The 17,911-nt window shown below is 38.6% G+C and overlaps 2 protein-coding genes across 5 annotated transcripts in view; one reads left to right on the top strand and one right to left on the bottom strand.

The window, feature by feature from the left end:
• st6gal2a (ST6 beta-galactosamide alpha-2,6-sialyltranferase 2a) overlaps positions 1 to 17,903 on the top strand; it is a 281,873-nt gene extending 263,970 nt beyond the window's left edge. For all 4 annotated transcript variants that reach the window (XM_062068890.1, XM_062068892.1, XM_062068891.1 and 1 more), the window contains one exon: positions 5,549 to 17,903. In XM_062068890.1, the coding sequence (XP_061924874.1) occupies positions 5,549 to 5,796 (248 nt within the window). In that variant the 3' untranslated portion in view covers positions 5,797 to 17,903. The remainder of the gene's footprint in view (positions 1 to 5,548) is intronic.
• The window catches only part of tmtops2b (teleost multiple tissue opsin 2b), a 130,726-nt gene that overhangs the window by 12,064 nt on the left and 100,751 nt on the right, over positions 1 to 17,911 (bottom strand). The window lies entirely within an intron of this gene.

Here is a 17,911-nt window from a genome sequence, read left to right as displayed (position 1 = left end):
GAGATATACATTTAATTAAGAGGACTTAAAGGAAACTAAATTAGCTCAAATATAGCTACAAATGAGGCATAATGATGCAATATGTACATATAGCTAGCCTAAATAGCATGTTAGCATCGATTAGCTTGCAGTCATGCAGTGACCAAATATGTCTGATTAGCACTCCACACAAGTCAATAACATCAACAAAACTCACCTTTGTGCACTCATGTACAAGGTTAAAAGTGTGGTGGACAAAATGAGACAGAAAAAGAAGTGGCATAAAACACGTCCTAGAAAGTCGGAGAAAGTTATGCATGTAAACAGACTATACGGTGAGTTCAAGGACCGCCAAAATAAGTAGGACAAAACGGCGCTCGCCAAATACTTGAATCAGTGAAGCATATTTAATATAAACAGTGTGCGTTATAACACTTAGGGAGGTTTGTGTCATGTTTGTCCTCCTACAGAAACCATACTAAAACAAAAAAATTGATTTTTTTTCCCCCTCATCTTTTTCCATTCTTCATACATTTTTGAAAAATCTCCAGAGAGCCACTAGGGCGGCGCTAAAGAGCCGCATGCGGCTCTAGAGCCACGGGTTGCCGACCCCCGCTATAGCACGTACAAATATGCATGAAAACTAGAGATGTCCGATAATATCGGCCTATAAATGCTTTAAAATGTAATATCGGAAATTATCGGTATCGTTTTTTCATTATCGGTATGGTTTTTTAAAATTTTTTTAAATTTTTAATATTAAATCAACATAAAAAACACAAGATACACTTACAATTAGTACACCAACCCAAAAAACCTCCCTCCCCCATTCACACTCATTCACACAAAAGGGTTGTTACTTTCTGTTATTAATATTCTGGTTCCTACATTATATATCAATACAGTCTGCAAGGGATACAGTCCGTAAGCACACATGATTGTGCGTGCTGCTGGTCCACTAATAGTACTAACCTTTAACAGTTAATTTTACTCATTTTCATTCATTACTAGTTTCTATGTAACTGTTTTTATATTGTTTTACTTTCTTTTTTATTCAAGAAAATGTTTTTATTTTATTTATCTTATTTTATCTTATGAATTTTTAAAAAAAGACCTTATCTTTACCATACCTGGTTGTCCAAATTAGGCATAATAATGTGTTAATTCCACGACTGTATACATCGGTATCAGTTGATATCAGTATCGGTTGATATCGGTATCGGTAATTAAGAGTTGGACAATATCGGAATATCGGATATCGGCAAAAAGCCATTATCGGACATTCCTAATGAAAACACTGCTAAAGATATCACACATGGGACGTTTATAGTAAGTAAGAATTGCATTAGTTATAATCTCGTTGCTTGGAGTGATAAATGAAGAATCCATACGAGTAGAAATGCTTTAGACGACTAGAAGACAGAACGGGAATTGTAATTCCGGTTGAAAGCTCAGTCTAAACCGAAAGGTGTCTTTGCTAGTTTTTTTGTTTTTTGTAAAAAAAAAAAAAATTGCTTTATGGCAGTCAGCGAAGAAAAACCCATGAATTAGCCGCGCCGTTTTATAGGCCGCGTAATTCAAAGCGTAGGAAAAAAGTAGAGACTTAAAGTCCAAACTTAACGGTATCTATTCTGTAGAACAGCTAAATAATGGCCTAATAGCTTATAAGAATAAAAAATATATACTATAGTTAAATTGTAATATTATAAACAAGAATTTAACATAATTACCGTATTTTCTGGACTATAGGCTGCACCGCACCCACAAAAATATTTTTCCACATGTAAGGGACAAGCGGTAGAAAATGGATGGATGGATGGACATTAACCACACCGGAGTACAAGCCGCAGATATATACATTGTGAAATTAGTTATTTACACAAAAAGATTTTGTAAATGTTTATTTATATACTTTATTTGTTTCCAAACAGTGTCTGTAACAAGGGCAGTAAAACGGCTGATCAAACAAAACCAGAGTCATCGTCATGGACCCACTGACTGCGGAAGCTAGCTCTCCAATCAGCTAAACAGACTCAATAAGTCCACTTTGACGTCTTAGTGAATTTACAAAACTGAAACAATACGAAAAGAATGTCATTGTAAGTTAATACTACTCACAGTAACACTCGTAAACGTGTTGGCATATTAGCTAATACTAACGACGCTAGCTTCATTACATTACGATAGCACATACAAATATGCATGAAAACACTCCTACAGACATTTAGTAAGTAAGAATTGTATTAGTTATACTCTCGTTGCTTGGACTGATAAATGAAGAATCCATACGAGTAGAAATGCTATAGACGGCTAGAAGACAGAACGGCAATTGTACTTCCGGTTGAAAGCTCAGTCTAAACCGAAGGGTGTCTTTGATAGTTTTTTTGTAAAAAAAAAAAAAAATTGTAAAGTAATTTTAATCTGACAATTTAGTCTTGACGTAATGACAAAATTTTTATAAATTTTTACTAGGTCACCATGTTTTCAAACAAAAAAAAACATGAATACGGTTATGAGAATGATATCGTAAAGTTATGAGTTTCAAAGTTATGAGAAAAAAAGTTTTTTTTAAAGTTAAAGTCCCAACGATAGTCACACACACACACTAGGTGTGGTGAAATTATCCTCTGCATTTGACCCATTCCCATGTTCACCCCCTGGGAGGTAAGGGGAGCAGTGAGCAGCAGCGGTGGCTGCGCTCGGGAATCATTTTGGTGATTTAACCCCCAATTCCGGGAATCATTTTGGTGATTTAACCCCCAATTCCGGGAATCATTTTGGTGATTTAACCCCCAATTCCAAACCTTGATGCTGAGTGCCAAGCAGGGAGGCAATGGGTCCCATTTTTATAGTCTTTGGTATGACTCGGCCGAGGTTTGAACTCACGACCTTCCAGTCTCAGGGCGGACATTCTAACCACAAGGCCACTGAGCAGGTTTTAATGTGCTATTTTGATAAGAAATAGTAGAAGAAAAAGTAAAGTTTTTGAATGTAACTAGAATATCATTTGTAATATTGCAATAAAAAAATTTTTTGGGAAAAGTCACTGCAAAAACTGAAATCTAAGTAAGATTAAATATCTCAAATAAGGATGATATTTGCTAATTTTCTGTCTGATAAGATAATTCTTCTCACTAAGCAGATTTTATGTTAGAGTGTTTTACTTGTTTTAAGTGTTTTGGTCCTAAATGATCTCAGTAAGATATTACAGCTTGTTGCTGAGATTTGATGAGCTATATTGAGTAAAACATGCTTGAAACTAGAATATCAACTGTTGCAAAGCTGTGTCATCAACACTCACAAGTACAAAACTACTTTTTTAGAGTAATAATTTCTTATTTCAAGCATGAAAAAAAAATCATGACTTTGACACAATTGTGTCTCATAATTAAAACTAGGGATGTCCGATAATGGCTTTTTGCCGATATCCGATATTCCGATATTGTCCAAATCTTAATTATCGATATCAACCGATACCGATATCAACCGATACCAATATATACAGTCGTGGAATTAACACATTATTATGCCTAATTTGGACAATGAGGTATGGTGAAGATAAGGTCCTTTTTAAAAAAAGGTATAAAATAAAATAAGATGAATAAATTAAAAACATTTTCTTGAATAAAAAAGAAAGTAAAACAATATAAAAACAGTTACATAGAAACTAGTAATTGATGAAAATTAGTCAAATTAACTGTTAAAGGTTAGTACTATTAGTGGAGCAGCAGCACGCACAATCATGTGTGCTTACGGACTGTATCCCTTGCAGACTGTATTGATATATATTGATATATAATGTAGGAACCAGAATATTAATAACAGAAATAAACAACCCTTTTGTGTGAATGTGGGAGGGAGGTTTTTTGGGTTGGTGTACTAATTGTAAGTGTATCTTGTGTTTTTTATGTTGATTTAAAAAAACAAAAAAAACAACAGCAAAAAACAAAAAAACGATACCGATAATAAAAACACAGATACCGATAATTTCCGATATTGAATTTTAAAGCATTTATCGGCTGATGATATCGGCAGGCCGATATTATCGGACATCTCTAATTAAAACAGATGTCAGCCAAATGGACTTTGCTGTTTTATTTTCAATTAAACAATAGAAAATACGTACTCATATAGTAGTACAGTTGTTAGTGAGACTATTCTTATTTTAAGGCATTTTTGGGTTCATTGAGGTTAGCTAATTAGGGTCCGCCCTGTACCCTCCCTTAGGGAGTCCTTTGTACTGGTTACAAAGGAACCTATTGTATTTGTAAGGTTTTATTATTATTCTTTCTTTATTATTCCGCACCGTTGCGCACTACTTTGCCCCCCTTAACATGCTTCAAAACTCACCAAATTTTACACACACATACAAAAAGTGGTACAGATCAAGTTATTCAAAAACCAAACCCCAAAAATCAAAATTGCGCTCTAGCGCCCCCTAGGAAAAACAACACTAAACTGCCTGTAACTCCCACTAGGAAGGTCGTAGAGACATGAAACAAAAACCTGTATGTAGGTCTCACTTAGACCTACAATTCATAATTTCACATCCTCGGGCAAAAACCAACAGGAAGTTGGCAATTTCCCATTTTAGACAAAAATGTACTAAAAATACTCCTTTTTACGCCTTTGACCTCTAATTTGACCCCCTTAAAATACTTCAAAACTCACCAAACTTCTTACACACATTGGGACAGTTAAATATTGCGATCTGAAAAAAAAACCGAACCCCAAAACTCAAAATTGTGCTCTACATAATTTTTGCAAAAAACAGAAAAAACTGCTCCTCAGAGGAAAACTCAGACAAAACTGCTTGTCTTAGAGACATGAAACAAATACCTCTACGTAGGTCTCGTCTAGACCTACATTTCATAGATTGACATCCTTCAGCAAAAATCAGCAGGAAGTTTGCTATTCCTCCTTCAAAACAACATTTTTGTTGCAACCGGTCACCAAACATCACACGTTATCTGCTCCGAGCGCGTTTGTCGTTTCGGCTTCAAACTGCTACAGGAGAGAGATTGAACCCTTCTGATTAAAAGTTGACGAAAGCTTTCTAATTAGTAGTACGGTTTTGATTTTACGAGCCTTCAAAGACCCGCAGCACTAAAGTTGCTCCGGTGCCAAAAATGACAACGAAAATGCAATTATTCCTTCTTTGTCCTCAAAATTCTACACACAATACCCTATAATGACAATGTGAACTCAGACACAACTTCCTCTAACTCCCAGTACGAATGTCGTAGAGACACGAAACAAAAACCTCTATGTAGGTCTCACTCAGGACTACCACTGGACAAAAGTATTGGGACACCTAGGAGTAGCACCTGCCAAAAGGCGGACCCGTCCAACGCTGCTTGCAGCTTTAATTTTACTTGTTTTGGAAAGTCTTGACAAGCCAAATTTTCTTGTTCTATTGGCAGATAATTTTGCTTAGTTCAAATAAAATACCCCTAATTTTTGTATTTTTTTTTTCTTGTTTTGTTCTGTAATAGAACTCTTCACTCGATTATCGACGTTATGGAGTGCACACGTTTCGACCCCTTATTTCCTCTCTGCCCCTTTGCAGGCATCCTCCTGATGATGGCGCTGTGCGAGCAGGTCCACGTGTACGAGTACATCCCCTCCATGAGGCAGACGGACCTGTGCCATTACCACGAGCTCTACTACGACGTGGCGTGCACGCTGGGGGCCTACCACCCGCTCCTGTACGAGAAGAGCCTGGTGCGGCGCGTCAACACCGGCACCGCGGGGGACCTCCGCAGGAAGGGGCGGGTCACCCTGCCGGGGTTCCGCACCGTGGACTGTGACATCTGAAGTTGCACCAGAGCCGACTGTCTTGAGCCCACTTTACGTAACTATGGCCTGTTCTTAGGGCGGGGGGAGGCACTGAGGGCGCGGTGCAATAAAGCCTGTGGAGGCGGATGAGACTGACAAAAACCCCTGAGCCCCTTCAAGGTGGGAGAGGATCAACATGCGGGGCTTGTTTTCATTAAGATGGCTTTGACAAAGACATATCTCTCTGCTGTAGCTGAGCCATGTTAGCTGTTGAGCTGACAAGATTTTTTTTACGGAATTTTCCACAGTGTAAATTCTGTGCTTTTTCCACTCTCTTACGGCAGCGGTCTTACCGTTTTTCTACTCGGACGATGCCGACAGGGTCTTAAACTGTTCCGCGCCTCCCATTGCGTTGCACCAGCTCTTTATTATTCGCATGGCGTGCGTGGAAAGTGAGAGCCGTTTCAACCCCCCCCCCCTGCTGATACTTCTTAGCTTAGCGCTACATTGGCCTAATTAGGGCGCTTGTCACGCCGTGTTTGGACTGTGCAAGTTCTCATGCTGTCAAACGAGGGACCAAAGTCGACATCTGGAGCCCACAGGTGGGGTGGAGTTGCTTAGTTTAGGCTAGTGTTGGCAAGTTCTCGATCTTCCGGCCTTATCGTGAAAAACTCATTGCTGTTATTCAACTACTGCAGTATGTGTCTTTAAATAATACTGTTCTGTCCACTTAGCTATCAACAAAAAGCAACTTCTTGGGGTAGAATTTGTGTACATTTACGTGAGATATTATGTTTAGCTGGTAACTAAGACTATGTTCACGCTGGCCCGTCAGGATTTTTTGTTGAATCCGATCTTTTTATGTAGTTGTTCTGATAGGTAAAAATCTTTTGTCGACTTACCTACCAACAAAAAGCAACATTTTGGGGTAGAATTTGTGTACATTTATGTGACATATTACATTCAGCTGGTAACAGAATACGTTCATGCTGGCCTGTTTGGATTTTTTGTTAAATCCGATCTTTTTATGTCGTTATTCTGCGAAATAAAACAGTTCTGTCCACTTAGCTATCAACAAAAAGCAACATCTTAGGGTAGAATTTGTGTACATTTACGTGAGATATTATGTTCAGCTGGTAACTAAGACTACGTTCACGCTGGCCCGTCAGGATTTTTTGTTGAATCCGATCTTTTTATGTCGTTATTCTGCGAAATAAAACAGTTCTGTCCACTTAGCTATCAACAAAAAGCAACATCTTAGGGTAGAATTTGTGTACATTTACGTGAGATATTATGTTCAGCTGGTAACTAAGACTACGTTCACGCTGGCCCGTCAGGATTTTTTGTTAAATCAGATCTTTTTATGTAGTTGTTCTGATAGGTAAAAATCTTTTGTCGACTTACAAAAAGCAACATTTTGGGGTAGAATTTGTGTACATTTATGTGACATATTACATTCAGCTGGTAAGAGAATACGTTCATGCTGGCCTGTTTGGATTTTTTGTTAAATCCGATCTTTTTATGTCGTTATTCTGCGAAATAAAACAGTTCTGTCCACTTAGCTATCAACAAAAAGCAACATCTTAGGGTAGAATTTGTGTACATTTACGTGAGATATTATGTTCAGCTGGTAACTAAGACTACGTTCACGCTGGCCCGTCAGGATTTTTTGTTGAATCCGATCTTTTTATGTCGTTATTCTGCGAAATAAAACAGTTCTGTCCACTTAGCTATCAACAAAAAGCAACATCTTAGGGTAGGATTTGTGTACATTTACGTGAGACATTATGTTCAGCTGGTAACTAAGACTACGTTCACGCTGGCCCGTCAGGATTTTTTGTTGAATCCGATCTTTTTATGTAGTTGTTCTGATAGGTAAAACTGTTTTGTCGACTTACCTATCAACAAAAAACAACATTTTGGGGTAAAATTTGTGTAGATTTATATGAGATATTACGTTCAGCTGGTAACTAAGGCTACGTTCACGCTGCCCCGTCAGGATTTGTTGTTAAATCCGATCTTTTTATGTAGTTATTCTGCGAAATAAAACAGTTCTGTCCACTTAGCTATCAACAAAAAGCAACATCTTGGGGTAGAATTTGTGTACATTTACGTGAGATATGTTTAGCTGGTAACTAAGGCTACGTCTAGCTGCCCTGTCAGGATTTTTTGTTAAATCAGATCTTTTTATGTACTTGTTCTGAGAGGTAAAACTGTTCTGTCGACTTACCTATCTACAAAAAGCAACATCTTGGGGTAAAATTTGTGTACATTTACATGAGATATTACGTACAGCTGGTAACTAAGGCTACGTTCATGCTGCCCCGTTTGGATTTTTTGTTAAATACGATCTTTTTATGTAGTTATTCTGTGAAATAAAACAGTTCTGTCCACTTACCTATCAACAAAAAGCAACATCTCGGTGTAGAATTTGTGTACATTTACATGAGATATGTTTAGCTGGTAACTAAGGCTACGTTCACGCTGCCCCGTCAGGATTTTTTGTTAAATCCGATCTTTTTATGTAGTTCTGCAAAATGAAACTGTTCTGTTCATTCCACTCACCTATCAACAAAAATTAAAGTCTTGAGGTAGAATTTGTGTACATTTACGTGAGATATTACGGTTAGCCGGTAACTAAGGCTCCGTTCACACTGACCAATTTGGATTTGTTGTTAAATCCGATCTTTTTATATCGTTCTGCTAAATAAAACTGTTTTGTCCACTTACCTATCAACAAAAAGCAACGTCTTGAAGGACAATTTTTGTACACTTACGTGAGATATTATGGTTAGCTGGTAAGCGTTCACACTGACCGATTTTGATTTTTTGTTAAATCCGATCTTTTTATATCGTTCTGCTAAATTAAACTGTTTTGTCTACTTACCTATCAACAAAAATCAACGTCTTGAAGGACAATTTTTGGACATTTACGTGAGATATTATAGTTAGCCGGTAACTAAGGCTCCGTTCACACTGACCAATTTGGATTTTTTGTTAAATCCTATCTTTTTATATTGTTCTGCTAAATAAAACTGTTTTGTCCGCTTACTTATCAACAAAAAGCAATGTCTTAGGGTAGAGTTTGTGTACATTTACGTGAGATATTACGTTCAGCTGGCAACTAAGGCTCTGTTCACACTGACCCGATTTGGATTTTTTTTGTTGAATCCGATCTTTTTATGTAGTTCTGCAAAATAAAACTGTTCTGTCCACTTACCTATCAACAAAAAGCAAAGTCTTGAGGTAGAATTTGTCTACTTTTATGTGAGATATTACGATTAGCCGGTATAAGGCTATGTTAACACTGCCCCATTTGGATTTTTTGTTAAATCCGATCTTTTTATGTAGATAACAAAAACCATGCGACCTTAATGCATGGATAATGCGAACGTAATGCGTATGTGAACTGAAACCAAAGCATAACGTCACACATGGAGCACTGTGTTTACGCAAGTTTACAGAATTCTTGCTATGGTAGTTTGTGGGACACTTAATGCTACGTCTGTACCTCGGAGCATGTGGGTGAAGAGACAATATATTTTATATTCCGACCCCGAAGGGAATAAGCGGTAGAAAATGGATGGATATTCCACTTGGGACATACAAATAGTATCTTTGAGTTACAAAGGAATATTATCGTCACACTGAAAAAATAAAAATAGTCGTTGGCTGATAAGAGAATGTTTTTCGAAAAGAAAAAAGTAATATTTAATTGATTAGTAGCTTCCATAACATATTTTTTTCGGGCCTGTTTGTTTTCGCCAAGAATTGTGACGTTTGTCACCTTTTGGATGAACGCGACCTAAAAGTTCGGACTGCAGTCTCAGATACATATACGAAAGAGGCCTTGGTCGGGTTTGAAACGATCGGAATTGTACTGTTTACATTGACATGGAAAAATCGGATTTGACCGGCAGTGTGAACATAGCTTAAGTTATTTCTGAACGGAATTGCAACGAGTAGGAACCTTTCCTTGTCTGCGGTCAGTTCTGCAAACGGACACAATAAACGTTCTTGCTATTTGTCTTGAGGTCGTGATCGATGTTTGTTTCTTGGCCAATCAAATTTTGCGAATACGTTAGTGAAATTCTGCGATTTTGTGAAATTACTGCTGCGTTATTCATACGAACATTGTGGCCGATTATTGTCGGATATCTGGTGTGAAATGTGGCTAACGTTGTAGGTATTCTGCGCTGAAGTCGGATATAGATGGTAAATAATCATGGGTGTTATGGGTAATGTACTGTAGGTAAGTAGGGTTAAGCTTGGTGGGTGGTAGGAAGGAAGGTAGGCAGATCGTTAGGTAAGTAGTGAACCATTTCGTACAAACTGTGGCTGGACTGCAGCACCCATCTCTCCCACCACTCGTAACGGAATGTAACTTTTTACCGACTGCGTGTTTTAGCGCCAAAGTACGTTGCAGTCGCAGTTGGCGGCCAGGGTTTTACTCCTTTGTTACGGAGCGGCTGCTTTATTTATCCTCCCAATATTTGTCCTAGAGCCGCCATCATCTCGCTGGAATGTGGAGCAGCAATACCCTCGGATTTGCTCCGTCTCTTCCCCTGAGGAGATTTGATTGATTTCTTTTTTCACGCCGCTCTCCCAACGGGGGGAGTTTTTAACAGTAATGAAATGTTCCTGAGCCAGTGGCGGTGGTTTGGTTTCGAGTAACACATGAAGGAAGTGTTCGGAAATAGTAGTAGTGCAAGTATCAATGACAGTATATTACATGTGATGTGTCCTCAAAAAGTGGTCCAAAAGGTGGCTGCACAAAACTTAATATACACTATATTGCCAAAAGCATTAGGCCACACATCCAAATGATGAGAATCAGGTGTCCTAATCACTTGGCCCGGCCACAGGTGTATACAATCAAGCACTTAGGCATTTGTGAGAGAACGGGCCGCTCTCAGGAGCTCAGTGATTTCCAGCGTGGAACTGTCATAGGATGCCACCTGTGCAACAAATCCAGTCGTGAAATCTCCTCGCTCCTAAATATTCTGGGTTTGGAGGTTGCCAGGAGAATGCTACGTTTCTGAGTGTGAAATTTGGTGGAGGAGGAATTATGGCGTGGGGTTGTTTCTCAGGAGTTGGGCTTGGCCCCTTAGTTCCGGTGAAAGGAACTGTGAATGCTCCAGGGCAGTGTTTTTCAACCTTTTTTGAGCCAAGGCACATTTTTTGCGTTGAAAAATTGCCGAGGCACACCACCAGGAGAAATCATTCAAAAACGAAACTCAGCTGACAGTAAAAAGTCGTTGTCGCAAGTGTTGGATATGAATTCAAAGCATAACCAAGCATGCATCAAAATAGCTCTTGTCTCAAAGTAGGTGTACTGTCACCACCTGTCACATCACACCCTGACTTATTTGGAGTTTTTTGCTGTTTTCCTGTGTGTAGTGTTTTAGTTCTTGTCTTGCACTCCTATTTTGGTGGCTTTTTCTCTTTTTTTGGTATTTTCCTTCTAGCAGTTTCATGTCTTCCTTTGAGCGATATTTCCCGCATCTACTTTGTTTTAGCAGTCAAGAATATTTCAGTATGTTTTTATCCTTCTCTGTGGGGACATTGTTGATTGTCATGTCATGTTCGGATGTACTTTGTGGACGCCGTCTTTGCTCCACAGTAAGTCTTTGCTGTCGTCCAGCATTCTGTTTTTGTTTACTTTGTAGCCAGTTCAGTTTTAGTTTCGTTCTGCATAGCCTTCCCTAAGCTTCAATGCCTTTTCTTAGGGGCACTCACCTTTTGTTTATTTTTGGTTTAAGCATTAGACACCTTTTTACCTGCACACTGCCTCCCGCTGTTTCCGACATCTACAAAGCAATTAGCTACCGGCTGCCACCTACTGATATGAAAGAGTATTACATGGTTACTCTGCCGAGCTCTAGACAGCACCGACACTCAACAACAACACATCATTTGCAGATTATAATTACTGCTTTGCAAAAAATATTTTTAACCCAAATAGGTGAAATGAGATCATCTCCCACGGCACACCAGACTGTATCTCACGGCACACTAGTGTGCCGCGGCACAGTGGTTGAAAAACACTGCTCCAGGGTACCAAAAACATTTTGGACAATTCCATGCTCCCAACCTTGTGGGATCCTCTTCCAACGTGACTGTGCGCCAGTGCACGAAGCAAGGTCCATAAAGACATGGATGACAGAGTCTGGTGTGGATGAACTTGACTGGCCTGCACAGAGTCCTGGCCTGAAGCCGATAGAACGCCTTTGGGATGAATTAGAACGGAGACTGAGAGCCAGGCCTTCTCGACCAACATCAGTGTGTGACCGCACCACTTTTGGAAGAATGGTGGAAATTCCTATAAACACACTCCGCAACCTTGTGGACAGCCTTCCCGGAAGAGTTGAAGCTGTAATAGCTGCAAAAGGTGGACCGACATCATATTGAACCCTACGGGTTAGGAATGGGATGGCACTTCAAGTTCATATGTGAGTCAAGGCAGGTGGCCAAATACTTTTGGCAATATAGTGTATATTACTGTATTTCAATTCAACATTATTTATTTATTCCAATTCCAAAAATAGCCACTATATGAAAAAAACAAAACAGTTTGTGCTCGTGAAAATATTGACCTCACGGCTGGTTTTTGTACTGTTTTTTTCAGAAAGTACTGATACAATTCTGTGCTCTGGTTGTTTGTATTGCAATAATATATTGACAAGTTTAAAGGGAGGGGACGTGTCTTTGAGCAGCTCTATGGATACTTGGAACAATCATAACACAAACAAAATGATGAACCTAAAGGTGGATTTAGGTTGTTTTGGCTTAGGATGGGTATAATTCATTTGACCCAATTGACTTAATTAATTGAGGCTGTTGATTAAACCTCAAATAGCATGCTGTCTAAAGAAGTTTGGCTACATCCATTGTTAATTAATTCATGCTATTAATTAGTAACAATTGCTTGATTGATTAAGCTATAAAATGCCCATCCAAGTTTTTGGCCTAATTCCACTGGGGACATAAAGAGTATCTTTGAGTTACAAAGGAATATTATGGTCACACTGAATTTTTTTTTTTTACCGTCGTTGGCTGATAAAAGAATATTTTTGTGATTTTAACGTGAAAAAAGTAATATATAATTGATTAGTGGCATTTTTCCTTGAAGAAAAACGCAACGTTTTTTGTATAGACCGTGTTTTCCTACGCTTTGAACTCTGTGGCTTATAAAACAGCGCGGCCAATTTATGGATTTTTCTTTGCTAACGGCCACAATTTTTCGTATTCAACAAATAGTTTTCATATCACGCCGAGAAAGACTGAAAAGGTGTGTTATTGTTTGTGCTATGGCGCCATCTTTTGGACGAGTTTGCTCGCTAAAGGTGCCGGGGGTCGACAGTGTACTTCCTGTATTCTTCCGTAAGCGTTTCTGCTCGAAAGGATTCCTCATTCATCACTCCCAGCAGCCTTCGTAAGTTTTACAATATAACTAAAACAATTCATACTTACTAAACCGTCCCATTTGTGATGGCTGTAGGAGTGTTTTCATGCATATTTGTACATGCTTATCGTAATGTTATTTAAGCAAGCGTCGTTAGCGTCAGTTATATTAACTTAAAATGGCATTCTTTTTGTATTGTTTCAGTTTTGTAAATTATCCAAAACATCACTGTGGCGTTATCGAATCTGTTTAGCCTAGGGGTGTCCAACGTACGGCACGAGGGCCGGATCAGGCCCGCGAACAGATTTTATCCGGCCCGCGGGATGAGTTTGCTTGGTATAAAAATTAACTTGAAATTTTTGGATGAAAGAAACAGCTGTTCTAAATGTGTCAACTGGAGGCCGCAATAACAATTATTTGTATCGTTGTAGATGATGCTACATATGTACAAAATAAACCACGTGATGTTAGTACATCGGTCGAGGAAAATGATCAAACTACATAAATAACATCCTGTAATTTGATTTTGATATAATTGTTTTTATCTTGATAGATTGAAATTTAACACCAATGAGTTGACTGATGAACATTATTACATAATTTATGCAGAAAATATAAATAACGACAAATACATTATTAACCGCAACATGTAAGTGTAAAAAAAAACAACATTATGATTTCTACATTTTCAGAATGTGCTTGTTCTATTTTTAAACAAAGAAAACAATCTGAAGTTGTCTTTATTTTTAAGTTATCGTACCGTGATTTTGCCAGTCCGGCCCACTTGGGAGTAGAATTTCCTCAATGTGGGCCCTGATCTAAAATGAGGTTTAACCCATTGGAGAGCTCGGTTCCGCATCTAGTCGGTCTATGACGATTACTTCTGTTTTGTTTGATCAGCCGTTTTACTGCCATGCGACAGGCATCGTTTGGAAACAATTAAGGTATGTGAATATACATTTACAAACTATTTTGTACCAGTGTATATATATATATATATATATATATGCCATTTATAGTCTGGTGTGACTAATTTATGTAAAATATTTATTTCTTCTAAAATGTAGTGGGTGCAGCTCAAATACTACAGTTTTGTCATTTTAGTCCAGGAAAAATGACACTATTTCTCGGGACAAAAAATACCTCCAAAAAATATTTGATGACTTTATCTTGAAGAAAATATGACTATCGGAAAAAAATAATAATTTAAACAAAAGGGCAACCTTATTCTCATAAGTCTTACTCAAAAAAGTTTGACTTAATTCCTGAAGAAATAAATGTTTATTATAAGATTGCCAGTTGACAAAAATGTACCCCTAAAAAAATATTACAATATTTTTGCAAGATTTGGATTTTGTCTCTCTCGAAAATCCCCCAAAATATGACTATTACGAATGGATTGTTCTTTTCCTTTTCAGTGTGGGCATAATATTCCTTCATGTTGTGAGATTGATTTCAACAAACAAAAGAAAGTGTTTTTTTTGTACATAACTTTTTGACTCTTGGCTCAGAATGTTTGGATGTTTTTTTGGGGGTTTTTTTCATCACAACTGGAGGGATTTTACAAGCTGGAGGGAAATTCAGCGTTTAGTTTTTAAGACTGAAATTTAGCCGATTTTTAACTCTGCTATAAGATTTTGTGACTGTGAGAAAAATAAAAGAAACATTTGAGAACGTTTGAGTTTACTGTAAATAAATACCTTGTTCAATGACAACCAGGATCAGGCCTGAAGGGGTCTTGGGGTGCGTTCACACTTGCCGTGTTTGGTTCGGTTCAAAGGAACTCTGGTGCGTTTGCTGTGTTTGGTCAAGTGCCAATGTGATCATCTGCACCAAATAAGCGGACCCAGACCGCTTGAGAGATGGGTCTTGGTCCGCTTGCAAAGGAAATCTGCTGCAGTTCTGTGAATGTGAACGCTACTCGGACCAGTGTTGAAATGACAACAAAAAGTATGCAGAAGTGACAATATGAGATTAAAAAGTGTATTTTAGAAGATTTTGGTGAAATCTAATATGGCAAGTTAAAGCAGGTTTTAAAAATAACCCGAGTATGAAACCCAGAAGAGGGCATTATGGTTTAGAACAGGGGTGTCGAACGTACAGCCCGGGGGTCGTATCAGGCCCACGAACAGGTTCAATCCGGCCCACGGCCCGCAAATTAGGTTGAAGTGTAACATGAGCTGCAATTTTTTTAATGAAAGAAACTGCTGTTCTAAATGTGTCCACTGGATGTCGCAATAGCAATTCAAGTGTAACCCACGTCACACATGAAACTGTTTAAAGATGACGTGTCAGCTGACCGCTACTCCAATCAGCATCAATTGTGGCTGGCAACAGACTAATGCTGTAGCAACACACAATAACTTCTTTTTTATTGTAAATTACCCACTCAACAGATACAAATAACGAAACAGTAAAATGCAAAGTCAACATGACCATCATCTTTGTAGTAAGAGTTCTGGGCAGCGCTTGCAGTTTGTTGACGGCACGATGTGCACCCTGAGCTCCATTGTAAAAATGTGTTAAAGTACCAATGATTGTCACACACACACACACTAGGTGTGGTGAAATGTGTCCTCTGCATTTGACCCATCCCCTTGTTCACCCCCTGGGAGGTGAGGGGAGCAGTGAGCAGCAGCGGTGGCCACGCCCAGGAATCATTTTGGTGATTTAACCCCCAATTCCAACCCTTGATGCTGAGTGCCAAGCAGGGAGGCAATGGGTCCCATTTTTATAGTCTTTGGTATGACTCGGCCGGGGTTTGAACTCACGACCTACCGATCTCAGGGCGGACACTCTAACCACTAGGCCAGTGAGCGTTTCTACATTTGTTGTTTGTTCTACTTTATTTTATGATGGAATCTACCATGTTCAATTTGTTTTAAGTTTGTAGTTATGTTACCTTTAATTCGGCTACCATGGTGTCATTTTGATCATTGTTTTGATTATATTATAATAGTAATATTTGAGTGATGGTAAATGAATGTGTTGTGGCAGTTGCGGATGTCACCAACGTGGCGGTGTGAGGAAACACTCGGTTGCTTTTCCAAACACGTCTTTAATGAACTGCCAACGTGATCACACCGAACAGGAAGTGCTTAAAGTTGAATGGCTTTGTATAAACACTGAGACATAGTCGAAGTTCATGGTGTTTTGGAAACGGCACCAATTTTTTCCTCAAGAGTTTTTCACTAACTTGAAGTTTTTTGCCAAGAGGATTATTTGTCATGTGTACATTTTCAGAATATGCTTGTTCTATTTTTGAAGTTGTCTTAATTTTAAGTTATCATGCCATGATTTTAACAGTCCAGCCCGCGTGGGAATAGATTTTCCTCCATGTGGCCCCCGATCTAAAATGAGTTTGACACCCCTGCCCTACGTCAAACAACCCCATGGCATTTGTTTGAGCAATGTCACGAAACTTTTCAAAAGCATATTTTAGAAGCTTTGGGCGATATATATATTTTATATTTATACTGCAACTTTGGTTTGGAATTTTTAAAATACATCACATAAGTCGCAAAAGGGCTATAAATGTATGTTTTAGAAGTTTTTGATTAAATCTAAGGGGGTAAATATAGCAGAATATTAAAAAAAAATAGCTGTGGCTTTAACTCATCGCTGAAAGCATTTTGGTTTGGAATATTTGAGTTAGGTCACAGAATCTGTCCAATTTAGTCTTAACTTTATGAAAAATATTCTCAACTGCTCTCCAATTACAAAAATATCAGAGTCAAGGCTAATCCAACTGCAACCAAATATTTACAGTCATGGTCAAAAGTTTACTTGTAAAGAACATAATGTCATGGCTGTCTTGAGATTCCAATCATTTCTACAACTCTTATTTTTTTTGCGATAGCACATACTTGTTTGTCACAAAAAACATTCATGAAGTGAAGCTCAATTTTTGTTTCATCTGACATCACATGGACAAAGATGAGACCTTCAGGAGGAAAGTTCTGTGGTCAGACGAAACAAAAACTGAGCAATACCCAGCAATATGTTTGGAGGAGCAAAGGTGAGGCCTTTAATCCCAGGAACACCAAGCCTACCGTCAAGTGTGGTGGCGGTAGTATTATGCTCTGGGCCTGTTTTGCTGCCAATGGGACAATGAAAAAAGAGGATTACCTCCAAATTCTTCAGGACAACCTAAAGTCATCAGCCCGGAGGTTGGGTCTTTAGTGCAGTTGGGTGTTACAACAGGACAATGACCCCAAACACACGTCAAAAGTGGTAAAAGAATGGGTAAATCAGGCTAGAATGAAGGTTTTAGAATGGACTTAAACGTGTGGACAATGCTGAAGAAACAAGTCCATGTCAGAAAACCAACAATTTAAGCTGAACTGCACCAAGTGTGAATGCAGCCTGCTGTAAGTGTGAGGTCACCTTCATGTCTGTACTACTGCAAGATGATGCTTGTGTTGTCTCCATCCTGCTGTAGGTGCTGGCAGATGTAGTCCAGCTGCAGGCGGCTCTTAGTAACTTCCTCAAAGGACAATCTAACCTCATGTGGTTGTGCCAATGTCCACTTTTCTAATCCTATCTCGGTGAGTTAAATATGAAGAAAAGTGACTCTTTTCACCACTTTTGTTGTTGTTGTAATAACATGCAATCATTGGTGACTTTCAAAGGCTGACAAAGAAGTGCAGCACCTTCACCTTCTTACACTTTGATGAATATTTCTATTTGTAAAGTCCTTTTCGGTTGTTTTTTTAACCGTGCAAATAAATGTTGTACACGTCCACAGTT

The sequence above is a fragment of the Entelurus aequoreus genome, linkage group LG14, assembly GCF_033978785.1.
Source record: "Entelurus aequoreus isolate RoL-2023_Sb linkage group LG14, RoL_Eaeq_v1.1, whole genome shotgun sequence".
Classification (NCBI taxonomy): domain Eukaryota; kingdom Metazoa; phylum Chordata; class Actinopteri; order Syngnathiformes; family Syngnathidae; genus Entelurus; species Entelurus aequoreus.
Note: the sequence above shows the minus strand (reverse complement) of the source record. Positions and strands in the feature narration are given on the sequence as shown.